Here is a 14,441-nt window from a genome sequence, read left to right as displayed (position 1 = left end):
AGATAGATCTTTCAGGGACCATAAACAAGAATCCCGATACGAGTTGGCAATAGACTGAAGTTATAAGTCTGACAAATACAAATATTCACCGTCGGGGTGTATAATATATCTCGCCCATGCCATCTTCTGACAGACTGATATCGGTTCAGAGACTTCATAGAGAGATGTACTCTTTTCATTTAATTGATTTTCCGACTCTGCGTCAATATCTCAGTAAAGAAACAAAACAGTAATTTGCTGTTACTATTACCCCGACTGCAATGTTTACTTCCGAAGCATTTTGTGTCCCTCCATGTACTTTAGTTTTCTAATGCTAATGGTTCTGAATCATTTTGTGCTACAGTTTGATCTGTTTTACTCTTTAATTTGTGTCCAGAACCTTTCAGACATAAAGAAATCTCCCGTTCATAAAGACAAAGGGAGAACGATAGCGGTTCGATTATAACAGCCACATGTTCCCCGGTCATGATGTTGTGTGGCTAATATCTTATGCAATAACACATTAAAGGTTGAGGGGACCCCTCAATTTATATCCTTGAGAAACCAAGGTCACTTTGCAATTGCCGGGCAATAAACCAGTCCACACATGACTAAGTATTGAAGGTCACACAAAAGCCCCGGTTGCTGTGGATATATTTTGGGATTTACTGGTGTGGCTATTAAAAGGGCATCTGGCTCGGAAAGCAAAGGCGGAGGCCAGCCAGGGATTCACACACAACTCAGCCACATCTATTTATGCAAGTTAAAAGACTCGGTCCCAAAAACCAAAGGTGAAAGAACAGCTTCATCACGGCATTGGCAACACTTGCCACTGTGCCCGCACGGCATTATGAAATGTCGCCGCATGCTTTATTTGACTCTCGAACACAAACACACTCAATTTAAGGGCCACTTGAAAATATGAAAAAAAAAAAAAAAAGTTCTGGCAGCTGGGGGCATTACCTGAAAATTGCAGCTCTGGCCCTAAATCAGTGTGAGCTAACATATTGCCGAGGTGGAATTGGAAATGCCATCTCTTGTTCCTGCACAACGTCATTTCAGTGGGAGAGCGAGAGAGCTGCTGGGTAAATATTAGTCTGCTGTCATGGAGGAGCCACTCAAATCTTCATTCTCCAAAGAAAAAACTAACTAAAAGTTTAGTTTTGTGTTCCACCGGTCCGAATAATGTTGATGATGCTAATGAAAGCTTCGCGAGGAGCACAGCCTCCATCAGGAACGGTAAAGGTCAAACATCCAGCAGTAAAGCATCTCAACCTCAGACACTGACACGAGGCTGACATTTCCCTCCAGTGAACCGCCGCTCCATCTGTGCACTTCATATTGCCGTCGTCGGTTGAATTGTTTCCATTTTTACACGAGACGCTGCGGAGGAACCTCTTGACCAGATGAAAGCCATTGTCGGGTTAGCTCTTTGATGTCTTTGTGATGCATATTTACTGTTTTTTGCAAAAGTGCTGCAATCATCTAAACATGTTTTCATCTCAGGGCAGCGCTACAGCGGAGGCTTGTTCCCCCGCACAGTGAAAAAGCACCACTGTATCGCCGAAATTGATTTCTTAATGTCACAGTTTTTCTCAAATGTCATGCTTATGAAATATAATGAGCTTTGTTCTTGTTTCCATTTGCTGGGAGATGAAAGAGAAGGACAAGTCATTAACGGTACATCAGCAATCTGAGTTCAAGTCACAGTGCTGAGAGGAGACCTGCTGTTCGCTCGGTGTAGAACATCTTAATACAACGTTGTTAAGAGGAATCGGAACATGTGGTTACAGACGTCAAGTGACACAGCCCCTGAAACCTCTTGATCTCTTTTGATTACGATTCAAAGCAACTGGGTATATCTTTTAAAAAACTGCATTTCCGGGAATATTCAATGTGGGAATCGACATCAACAAAATCTGAAAGTTGGAGGAAATGAAAAGTGGAAAAAGTTTGGAGTCCTAGCTGAGGGGTTGGGGCTGACCATGTCGAAAAGAGAATTGAATCAGAATCCACTCGGCCAAGATACTTGATTCTGTGCGATCAAAGAAAAAATGATTTACCTCAAAGCCTCTTTAAATTCGGCTGCCAGATTGAATCCATATTTCACTCTCCAGTTTTTTAACTATGATTTATTTTTGATTGAGCAGATGTAGCCAATGAGGCCAAATGAAAACAAATCAACTCACAGCTGTTCGCTCAGAACCATCAGATGGTAACTGCCTTTGAAAAAAATTAACTCCGGAAATCAAATATGTCGATTGTCATGTTACCTGACGGTGTTTAAAACTGATCGTCTATCAAACGTGTCGTGCATGTTTGATGAGCGCTCGCTGTCGACGTTAATCTCTGTGACACAAACATCGCATCTCCTGTGACTGTGCTTCACATACAAGTCACCCGCTGGTTTTTCTAGTTGCTTTTAATGAAACGCCGTGGCAGTAGAAAGTGCAGCAGAAACTTTACACAGCCCTGATATGACTGCAGCAGAGTCCCAAGGGAGGTGTGTGTTGACAAGACTGAAAACAGTAATGTAGGGTAACATGAAGAGATGTTCTGATACCGATACCAGCTTCACAAATGCTTCAGATACTGCTGAAAATGTCAAGTGCGCAGATCTGTGTACTGATCCGATACTAGGTCTTTAGAGTTTTAGAAGTTTCGCTGAAATTTTCTTTGCCCAGAAATCACTCCTTCATTGCCGCTCCAAAAGAAGAAGTGACTTCAGTGGTGTTTGGTGAGGAAGAGATTTGACAAAAGAAAAAGTCAAACAGCGACACATACCGGTTCAAGACTTCATTTAGTGATTAGAAAGCAAATTATTTAAAGGTTCAGTGTGTAAGATTTAGGTGAAAGGGATTAATTGGCAGAAACTAAATATGAAATAATCCTAGTGATATTTTCACTCGTGTATAATCATCTAAATTGTACAAATTATTTTATTTACCCTAGAATGGGCCCTTTATATTTAAATACTTTATATTTAAAATGGGAGCGGGAACTCTCTACGGAGACCGCCATGTTTTTTACAGTACACAATACACCTGTTTTTACGACAACTGAAGGCTAGCACACTTCATTCTACACACTGAACCTTTAAAGAAAGTAATTTTTTGTGTGTCCTTAAGATTATTTTGTTCGTGTTCTTTTACAATTATGACTATCGAACTAGATCATAAAAGAAGTTCTTTGACGTTCATTCAAGCCTTTTTCTGTCAAAGGGTTTAACCTGAGCCAGGTCATAAAATAATGATAGTAATCCTCACTTGCAGTGGAAGTAGAATAGAGCTGTTAAAACACGTTATATTAGTGTTCTTTGTTTTTTAAATGCACTGGTATTAGAAGTCCAGGTATAGGAAGCAGTATCGGCGCGAGGAGAATGGTATCAGAACATCTCTAGTCTATATGTATGCATTTAGTTTTTGGTTAATCCTGGACAAAATCACTGCTTTATATTGAGGTAATGCAAATAAATGTCTAAAGCTAAATTACACATTTCAACAAAAGCAAATTATGGTTACACGAAAATCTTAAGGGTTGAATCATTTAAAGTATTTAGTTTCATGTCTGTCTGGTGTTTAATTTTCCTTTTCTGCATGAAGGCCCGGCTGAAGCAAACCCAGTCCAGATTTGGACCTTCCCATCAACGTGAGGAAACACAATTAGTCTTGATTGCTTTCCCTCCCTCCACCGACTAAATACTTCCAGTCTGGGAGGTTTCCAGCATTTGAAATGACACACTGTCTGGATGAGCTGGAGATTGTGCCACGTGCCAATCAAACCTCCAGTGCCCGGCTGCAACTGAGAACTTACTTAACAAATGTAATGAAGAAATACAGGAATAATCAGACTTTTTTGCAGAAACAACATAATTAAATGCTAATCATGAAAGGCTAATAACAGGGAGCCTTTAAATGTTTGAGCTGCGCTATATTTAGAAATCATCTTATACGCGGAGTGTTCCAGGTCCTGCTAGTGATGTTTATTATTTGTAGTGGCTCAGTCCTAGTCGGAATTGTCCCCTGTCAGTTTTAATCGACACTTTTCAAGAGTTTTGAGCTGGAGGGGAAACATCTTTTTGGGAGAGTGAAAAGCCGCAGGCTGGGAGACAATGGGCCCCGTCTCGGCCCTGTCTCGAAGAGCCAGACGTTTGTTGCAGCGCGCCCAGCAAGAGCGGCTTAAGAGTTAATTTCCTGGCAGTGATTTGTGAGGAAGCAGCATCAACAAGCTGCTGCAGACCGGAGCATGAAAACCATTACTTCAATCCCTCACTCCCTGACATTAATAGGATGAATAAATGTTTTTGTTCACTGCTTAATTTGGATCAATTCATCCAAATGGCACCGAAAACAAGTAAATATCCATCTCAGCCCCCCCCCCCCCCCCCTCCTGATAGTAAAAGACAAAGAGAACTCACTCTGCCTTCGCTTTTTTCTCCCACCGACTTTTTCAGATTCCTCCGCTCGGCGCCAGGCTCTTATATCAGATGATAACTGAAATGACTGAGTCTGAGGAACATTTACTGAGCGAGACTTGTGTTATAGGAAGGTTTTATTTTAAGTTGATTCACTCTCCCCACACAGGAGGTTGTCATGTCTCATTTTATTTCGTAGTTACTGGGAAAAGGATTTTTCTGACGCCAGACATCCGATGTGATAAATGAGATGCACCATGTTAGACTGCATCTTACACATATAATTAAATCATGAATAACCAAAGACAAATACTCGAGCGCGGAACATGTTCACGTCCTTCTTGGGGTTTCACACATACATTTTGTGGTCTGGACTTTGGGACTTTTGAGTTTAGATTGATCCAAAGTAGCTAACGTAGGTGTGAAAGATAGCTGAGATCATGGTCCGGACCAACAGACAAATACTTAGTCCAATCAAAGGAGACGGTCCACAAGAAATGAAAAGCATTTTTTCTTTTTGATAGTTTGGACTTTTGGAACAATTAGATGAAGTGAAGCAATTGAAGAAGAAATATAAGTAAATCACAGGCTTTTTTATAGTCTTCACAATCGGACTATATCTTCATCCTGTTAGTTAAACAACAATGATAGGAACCAGTTCATTCATTGTCTCCATTCAAACGGAAAGACACATTTTTTATGCACTTAAATGGATCCAACGTTGGTTTGGAACATGGTCCAGACTTTCAGGTGTGAAAATGCCTTGAGGATAAAAGAAGAATTTGAATAAGATCATTCAAACTAGAGGTTAAAAAGCTGTCGATGAATCCGTCTCTGCAAGATTTTTGTTGGTATAACTCATAAACATGAATGTACATATATACGTCAGATCTCTCAGGTTGCACGTTCACACCTGGTCTGACGTGTCTGACGTGTCTCGATGTTATCCTCCACTGACTGACTGTGAAGGTGAGATCCGGCCTCTGAGGGAACCACACCATCTGCTGAAGGACTCCTTGTTCTTCTTGTCTCTGAAGACAGGTCATTATGACATGATGTCAGCTGCGTGTTTGGGTGCGCTGTCCCGCAGCAGATTTAATTTGGGACCCATCAGACACCTTTTTGACTGGGTGTCGCGTGATGGATAAGAATCTAAACCGCTAGTGCACAAGAGTAAATGGAGCCAATGCTTTTACAGCACACGGCCTCAGAAAGAAGTGCCCAGATGACAGCTTATAGTATTACTACTTAACCAACATCAAGCAGAGTACAGCGACGGGGTCAGGAGGCCAGGGGCATACAGGGTGCTGATCAGCTCTCAGTGGAGCTCTGCACTTATATGCCGCGGTGAAAGAACAACTGTACAAACTTGTGTTTGTACAATATTATTCACACGCAGCCCAAAATGTCCTGCGCTCCCCAGATCCCCGGCTGAATTACCAACGGTCACCGTCTTTACTTCAGCAGCAGGACATAACAGAGAAAGGCAGAGTCGCTTACTGCACACAGAATAACTGGCACATCCACAAATCAATGCTACATCACCCACTCTGCAGCTTCAACCGCCACCTGCTCATGCACTCTTACAGTAGGTTGAGGTTATTTTGATTGGATCTAAAACTATTCTTATGAAGGCCCCAAAAAACTTGGGTGAGCCGAGGCGCCGGGCCGCAGCGCCGATGGTCCCACTATAAAATGACTTTGATCTGAGAGATATGGCAGATAGACATCAGAGGTCACAACTAAACCCTGTCAGAGGTGAGAGCGCTGCACAGCTCCACTCTGTACTTGACCACTCGCCTCTATAGAGCAGTTGGCTCAGAGGAAGAGTCTCACCTTGGGTTTTGGCAAGAGAGGCAGCCTTTGTTAATTTTTAATGCATTTGGAAACTAGTAATTAAGTCCCCCCCCGATGGACTGGGAAATTGACATGCTCTGGAGAGCCAGTGAGTAATTATATTTGTAAAGAGCAGTGATACAAGATACTCCCCCCTGACTGGGACTCATTACACATCATTAGAGAGGCGCGGCAACTAGGCGCACGCGCGCACCACATGCAATCGACCACACACGCCCCCACAAGCGCGAGAGGAGTCACACACGCAACACACACAGTGTCACTTTCTCTGTCACACACACACAAATACAGATCGATAAGCAGGAATCCAAACACTGATTCTCTTTGGTCAACACACTTCGCTCCGCAGGTCCCTGACCTGGGCACAGTGCGCCAGGTCCTGACAGGACGGGTGTAGGCCGTGTGGAACTCTGGTTTGTATCTGGTGAGGATCACACCGCGCTGGGTCAATACGTAATGAAAGGTGAAATCTGAAAGTAATTCTCATTCATTTAATAGTTAAAGATATGAAAGTTTCCAAATGGGGCCTCAGGAGTATTTTGGTCCAGCCTTTAAAGCAATAATTACCATTACACCATTGGTGGACTCTTCAATCTTAAATGGGAGCAGGAGTGGCTGTGGCTTGAGACATCATTCAAAGGAAAGAATTTGTACAACTCGCCTTCATGTTGCATCTTTGCAGTATTTCTCCTCTTTCTCTCTGTCTGAGTGCATTCTGCAGCTGCAGAGCAAATATTATAAAACCAGACTGAAATATAGATTAAATCCACTGGGGCCTGTCTTTTGGAAAACACCAAACAAATGCTAAATCTATATTTCATAACACACTGAGCATCATCTTTCAATCATTTTGCTCCATTTGAGGAAAATTTTGAAAAGCTCGCTATAGAAATGGAACTGGTTTTACGGCAAAGAAATGGTGCAACGAAAATGAAATGAACGCAACACATTAATCAAACATTCACAATCACTGACATTTAAAGCCGTTTGCCTCCGTCTAATTTGTTGAAATTTGCTGGCGAAATAGTTTTTCTTCTTCATGTTTAAGAAATGCTTTCATTCATTACAGAGTTGTGAGAGTGTGGACCTGTTGCTGCCTAATGGTTGAGGCCTATTGTTTCTGTGAAATGAGTAAAATATTTGTTGTTGTGTGTATTTCAAATGTGTTTCTGCATTATTAATGCCACAGTCAGATGGGGGGGGGGGGGGGGGGGGGGGAGCTATATTAGTGTCAGAAAGCGGAGTTTGAGTTGCCTTGTCTGCTTTCACTTTAAACTCATTATCTTGCCTAATTCTCGCTCCTCCATTATTCCCTCATCCCTTTAAGCAGCCTAATTAAAAGCTTTCTTTTTTTCCTCATTAATATTTATTTATTTATTTTGCCTTTCTACATGAAACTGCCTCACCCTGGGTGAAATCTAAATTAAATGTTTTTTCTTCTATAATCTAACTGAAGGGATTCCTCTGCTGTTTACTCAAAGCAATGCATGAAGAGAGAAACTTTTTTCACCCGACCTGATATCGGCTCTCGCCTGTGAGAGCGGCGGCTAATGTGTTATATGGTGTCAAACACAAACAGTTTATCGACTCCACTTAATGCTGTTTAGAGAAGACTAACGCTAACGACACCCGTATTAAATATAAAGAAAACTGTAAACAGATATAAAATGGAGACATGTAATTATAATCACTGGTGTTCTCAGAACTGCAATTCACACTTTATGTTAATTGGCCCATCATGGTCTGATTTCTCCCTTGCCTTGGTTTTATTCGGTTTATAGGAGTGTGTCTGTAATAACAGTTTAAAGCCGTTCCATGGGGAGATTATCAGACCATGCTACAGCCATGGACATTATCGCTCAACGACATGCATCACTTCTTCTCTGCTCATTTTTCTCAGAATGGCTGCCGGGGAGCTAAACCAAGAGAGCTCTGCCATGCGGGCTGCGTTCGTGCGTGCACGTTTTTGAGTGCGTGCGTCCATGTGAGAAACCTGTGGTTTGTTTTTGCTTGGGTCTCTCTGTGGGTGCGATTGAGAGCATGTGCGCGAGAGTGCACGTGCCCGGAGTACTCGTATGTGGTTTTTGAGGGTGTGTGTGCATGCATGTAGAATGACATTTAGCAAAATGTGGCAGCGAGAGAGGAAACATCTGACTCATAATTGAAGTGCCATGAAAGAAATCTGATCATGAATCTGTATCAGGCTTACGTGCTCAGCTTTAAAACCGGCAGCAGCAGCAGCAGCAGCAGCAGCACGGGGCAGCACGCCCAGCATTTCGGCTACCTTACCACCCTGAAGGCTGATTACAATGCTCGGAATGATACTCCACCGAGATGACCGAGGAAAACACGGCACATTCACTGCAAGCAATCCTCATGACAAAATCGATAAGCCGTGGCGCTCTCATCTCCGTCAAAGGGAGAATCGCAGGATGAATGCAGTAGTGCCTCCCTGATTCACCCACACCAGTCATCTTGGTGTGCTGGAGGATGAAGTAGCACCACTTCTCCGTCTCCATCCTGCTCTTCACATGTGGAGCTCAATAAACAGCGACCTGAGGCAGATGGCTCTCTTAGGGACGGGGCTTGTGATATCCTTCGTTTTTTCCTGCCATGAAAAGGCCAACCGAAGCTCAGTGGCCACAGATCCTGACTAGTTGTGACACCTATAGTTGTAAGCTCTATGAGGCGGGGCTACCATTTGAATAAGTGAAAGTGTTGAACAGGTGAAACTACCCGATGTAAAATAACAAAGAGAAACTAGCTCTGATGTTATTAATTAAATAACCCGTATTTCAATCATCTGTTCTACAGGAGCATGTAAACCCATCAGCCTCAATGAGTCACACTGTTACTAGGCTCAACAAGTTCCTTTATTAGGATCGTGTTGGTCACTGGAGTTTATTTGAATCTGTGCTGCCTACACCCTCCTGCTGCTTTAAACACTCAACAGCTCGACTGATGTATGTTGACGTGAAATTATACTATCGACTGTGAACTTAACAAACAGCGAATGCATCATTTGAGAAATTAAAGTGGAATCAAATTAATTACATATAATTATACATTCTTAGCTCTGCCACTTCAGTACTTACAAGGGTTTGGCTGCTACAGGCTTACTAGAGTCATACGAGCATTATCAGGTTGCTAATGCTAACTAAGGGTGACCCTTTATAGCCGCTTTACGACCGACATGAACTCTGAAAAAGAGGCATAAAATTAGGTCCAGACATTTTCCGGACTTTTCCCTTCACATATAAATAATGCAGCAGGAGATTGTCCGGGTCAGTCGCGTTCATGACAAGAGGAAAATGTCCAAAACATTTAGGTGAGTGATGGCCTCTGGGTAGAGCACGCAGGAGGCCGGACCTGACGTGAAAATCCTAATCTGTAAATCCCCCTTTTTTTGTTTACAGCACGTGAGGACCAGTTCTTGATTTCAAAAGCTCTCAAATCTCTTTGTCATTTGAAGTTGACATCTTTGTCAGCGCATTCTACGTGTGCTGTTCCTCTTTTTCATTTTTCCTGACATGTTTGTATTCTTTGTGTTTTGTTATTTTTTTCACTTTTGTGTCCATCTTGTCATCTTCCACTCGCTCACTCACCTGGATTTTCTTGCTCTGTTTTCACATGAGGTAACTCTGGTATTTTCCGGAACTTTTGCCGGTGCTGAGTGGAGCAACTGACAGTAGTGCTGGTTTGAAAGTAGCTTAAAAAACTATAATACTGTTATAACCTTCTGGTGGCCAAAATGGCCACTCTTCAACAAATGTCACACAGGGACATATTAATCTGCAACTGAAGATAGTTCCTGACAATTTATTCAAGATGCTGTACTTTTTTGCCCTACGGGACAAATGTAATATTTACCTCAAAGCATGTTATATTAAATGCTTGCTTGAACTTACAGTGCTTAGCTGCTTAGCTGTCTTAGGAAATTGCCAGGCTTTTAAAAGAACAAATTAAAGTTTACATTTCTAGCCTGCTTTTAAACATCTGCAGGATCCCCTCACTTGGAACCAATAGCCTTTGGGCAAAGTGCCACTGGCAAGGTAGGGAAGTCTGCAAGCCCCGAGAAGCAGACTTACAAATTGGTTTAGGGCTCGTCGGGGGATTTGTTCGACAGTAACAAACATATAGAATAACCTAAGAGGTATCCTTATTTGCCAACAGCTCACGGTGAAAAACAAATGCAAACAACAACAACAGGAAGATTTCAGTTTGTAGTCGGCACAGAACCACTCTAAATGTGTGAGGAGGGAAATCGGCTGTGTCAAAGAGATGGATGGAAAAGGTACAAAGCTTCGGTAGTGTGCTAACAAACTCCATTTTGTGTTGCTGCAGCTGTTTCCATGGAGCTTGCTCTCCCTCTCTTTTTGCTCTCTTCCTCACCAGCCTAACTCTCTCTCTCTCTCTCTCTCTCTCTCTCTCTCTCTCTCTCTCTCTCTCTCTCTCTCTCTCTCTCTCTCTCTCTCTCTCTCACACACACACACTATGTCTGAAAGAGGTTTCAGCTGTGTGAGTCAATCTTCAACCAACCGCGACTGGGAGAGAGAACCCCTCGTCCTCTCAGACAGACTTTTCTCCTCTCCTCCATCTCTCCAGGATCGCGCCCATCTCATCATCTTTTTTTTTTTCCATTCCCAGCCTCATTACAATAATTTCTTAATTTATTCTAAACCCCAGTCACAACAACAAACCCACATTCCGCACACTCAATTACCGTGTTTTTGATACAGCATCGCATCAACAAGAAGCACAGGAACCGGTCCATGTATTTACAGGGCTGCGTTTCCACCCCCTTGTGTCTTATTTGGAGAGCATGTGGCAATCAGTGGTGCTCATTACACCGAGCTGCCCTACAAAGATGGCCCAGAAAAATGTCCTTGGAGGAAGAGGTGAAGGAAGAAAGAAGGGAAGCTTACCGAGGACGCCCACGCGGTAGTTGAGAGTGATAACGATGACATTTCCGTAGCTGGCCAGGACGCTCCCATCGATCATGTTGCCCGTCCCCTCCATGTAGGATCCTCCGTGGATGTAGACCATCACGGGCTTGGCACCGGTGTCTCGTATGTCTGCAACAGCGTCATTAACACATTCACATTGCCGTCCGCCTACTCCGATCAAAGGGTCAGCTCAGATTCAGATATACAGCACATACGAACACATGGTGGCCACACACAAAACGGGGCTGACTGTCACCTCCCAGATACCAGCTGTAAGGACACAATCTGCTGGTCTACTGTTGGAAGCAGTACTCCAACATATCGGCCCTTTGAGACACAATTTCCTCTCGAGATGTTACGAGTTCAGCCCCATTAGAATAATTTGCCGTCTCGGCTGAAAATTGCTGCTTGTCGTTTACCTCACATAAACCAAACATATTAGGGCTGTGTTTGGTTTTGTGTAGCCTTCCAGGAGACAGACCCACTTCCCAATATAGACACGCAGGAAGCCATTAGGGAGAATAAAGAGAAAGGTACCCTGACACATCTCCTAACCACGGAGAAGGCTAATCTGGCTTGACAGTGATAGGGAAATCGCGCTGGCTAATTACACAATGCTACCATGCGCCTCCTTTTTTTTGTTTTGGTAAGCAGGCCTATCTCTTTGCAACAATTGATTTGCCCGGCCCTGCTCAGTATTGCAGTCGGTTAAGTTTGTGCTTCAGTATCTGTAAAAGGTTGTTTATTTTATTCCAGGAGCAAGGCTTGATACCCAGCTGGAATGACACTCCAGCCAGATAAAGCACATCCAGAGGTAGAGGGAAGAAAAAAGCCTCTGTCTGAGGAATAGACTGAATTACTGACTGGCTAGCTCGAGCAGGGAGACAGGACAAGAAACTCTCTCTCATTTTCACTCCTGCTCCCCCCGCGTTCTCCGCAGCTTCTCGCCTTCCCCTCCCTCACTTTGTATCGCTTTCACTCACAGACTCTCCCCTGTCTTACTCCCTGTTTCCCTCCCGCCTTCCCTCCATCTCTGTCCAACTCTCTGTCTCTCTCTCTCTCTCTCTCTCTCTTTTTGATTTTTTTTCTCCCTTTCTCCTCTAAGCCCTGAGAATGGTTGAAAATGAGAGGGAGAGCGGGCTGGGGAGGGCAGAGAGAGAGGAAGACAGAGGGAGAGAGACACAAAAGACAGACCGGAAGGAAAGAAGGAAGGAGGGAAGGAAGAAAGGAAGAGAAAATAATGCGACGGGCTCGGATTTAAAAGGGTGGTATTGTATTCTGGTTGCTATAGTGACTGAGAGCCAAAATTCAAAGTCCTAAAGAACAGCTAATCGTGGACTACATCCTGCACAGCTCCAGTCTGCATCCATCTGCAGGCTGCACTCGTCGTTATGCACCCCATCACATTAGCACCGAGGACAACTACTTAAATGCATTTCGTAGAGACACGGTTTTTCCCGTAACCTTATAGCAGCGCTCAGCCGTGATTCACATGTTTTTTTTCTTCGTTTTTCATTATTCCCTCGGTTATTCATGGCCCTGTTACGTTTAAAAGCAAAGCAATAACTTGTACATGATGTGGCCTTATGTATGGCTTTCTTTATCTCGCTGGTATCTGAGAAGGCTACTCAGTGAAATGTAATTTATGGCTGACACTTCTCTATGCACACACACACGCACTTGTCTTAAACAGGAGGAGGAGGGTATGCATGGGGTGAGAAAGCATGGATGGTACAGTCAGAGAGGGAAAGGGCATTTCAAATTGGGGAAGGGGGTACAGGGAGAATAACAGTCAAATGATATCCTTCACAAGATACTCAAACAAATGGGAAACAGATACAGAGAGAATGGCAAAGAGGAAGAAGGAAGAGGGGCAGAAATAAGAAAAAGAGATTAGTCATGTCAGTGTTATCAGTCACCTCTTTTGTTGATTCACATCGAGTCCCCATGACAACAGTTAAATCCCTCTGGGAGAGTGTAACGAGACATTGAAGCTCCACTTGTTCTAATCTATTTATTGACTTGATCTGATAGGGGGGGTGTCACACAGATGTGATATACAGTTCTCACTGACACTGCTGTGTGTCAGAGAGAAAATATGCATGCATCAGATCCCAATTTGACTTTTGGTGTATTTTACAGCGAGAAATAGTCTTAATTTCTGGATGGATCCACATCTGGGCTGCAGAGCAGCATAACTTAAGAGGCAAAGAGGTGAGTAGCTCTTCTTAACCAATCAGATCAGAGCTTTATCAGTCACCCCGGATGGGCTAATCTGGCGAAACAGGTGACTAAGCTGCTAACTTAGCTTCTTCTCCGGGGGCAAACATATGGTTACATCAACACACATGTTCACATGTTCATAGCATCGTAAAATCAGCACAGAGCTCTGTGCTAGAAAAGAAACAGAGACATGTTTATTAATGCACATAAAATAATATCTGAAATAGAACTCCATGCACCGTAAACTGAAAACAAAAGACAAATATACTCATGTTCTGGAGATGAACAAAAAAACCTGGTGCATGGTAGAAATGTAAATGAAGGCTGATGTGCAGTGGAGAGTGAGCTGAATGGACACATAATTTATGCACAGTAGCACATCCTTCTCTCACCAGAGAAGTTAGAACATGCAGCATCTACTATTCAGTGACACACACTCACACTCCAGCACAAACTTGACAATAAAATCAAATAATTGCACAACAGCAGAAAAAATCTATTGCAAATTGCCCCTAAATGAATAAATACCCGCAGGTTTTCCATTGACTGCACTTCAGTCCGGCTCCAGTCAAACCTACATACACAGAGCAAGAATTCTAGCAGGACCAGAGGGACACAACCTCTCATAGGTGCCTCACAGCGGCTCAGGACTGATTGGAGTATCAGTGGGAGGCATAACACAGGCCTGAGCTGAGCCTCTAAGTGTTGCTGCTGCAGGTGAAACCCACCAGGAGGGCAAGGAGTACTCAGCCCCTCTCCTCCTCCATCATATTTCTCTTGCCTATACCTCCACCTTTTTGTCCTTTGCATCTCCCTCCTCTCCGAGCAGTCCATCATATATCTGACGTTAAGCGCCCCCCACAACCGTCCTTGACACTCCGGAGTGGGACGGGACAAAGGCAAACCGGGATAAGTGTCAGTGGCATTCACTGTGTCAACACTTGGTGAAACATGTTGGCTGTCAGCGGCTATCAGTGAGGTCTGAGGTGGAGGGGAACGGGTGGCAATGTCCTGATGTGGCA

General features: G+C 43.5%; 1 protein-coding gene across 2 annotated transcripts in view; it reads right to left on the bottom strand.

Annotated features, from left to right (window-relative positions):
• Positions 1 to 14,441, bottom strand: part of nlgn3a (neuroligin 3a) — a 121,193-nt gene that overhangs the window by 66,009 nt on the left and 40,743 nt on the right. For both annotated transcript variants that reach the window (XM_053428925.1, XM_053428926.1), the window contains one exon: positions 11,176 to 11,325. In XM_053428925.1, coding sequence (XP_053284900.1) covers positions 11,176 to 11,325 — 150 coding nt within the window. The remainder of the gene's footprint in view (positions 1 to 11,175; positions 11,326 to 14,441) is intronic.

Source organism: Pleuronectes platessa, chromosome 8 (genome assembly GCF_947347685.1).
Source record: "Pleuronectes platessa chromosome 8, fPlePla1.1, whole genome shotgun sequence".
Lineage (NCBI taxonomy): Eukaryota > Metazoa > Chordata > Actinopteri > Pleuronectiformes > Pleuronectidae > Pleuronectes > Pleuronectes platessa.
Note: the sequence above shows the minus strand (reverse complement) of the source record. Positions and strands in the feature narration are given on the sequence as shown.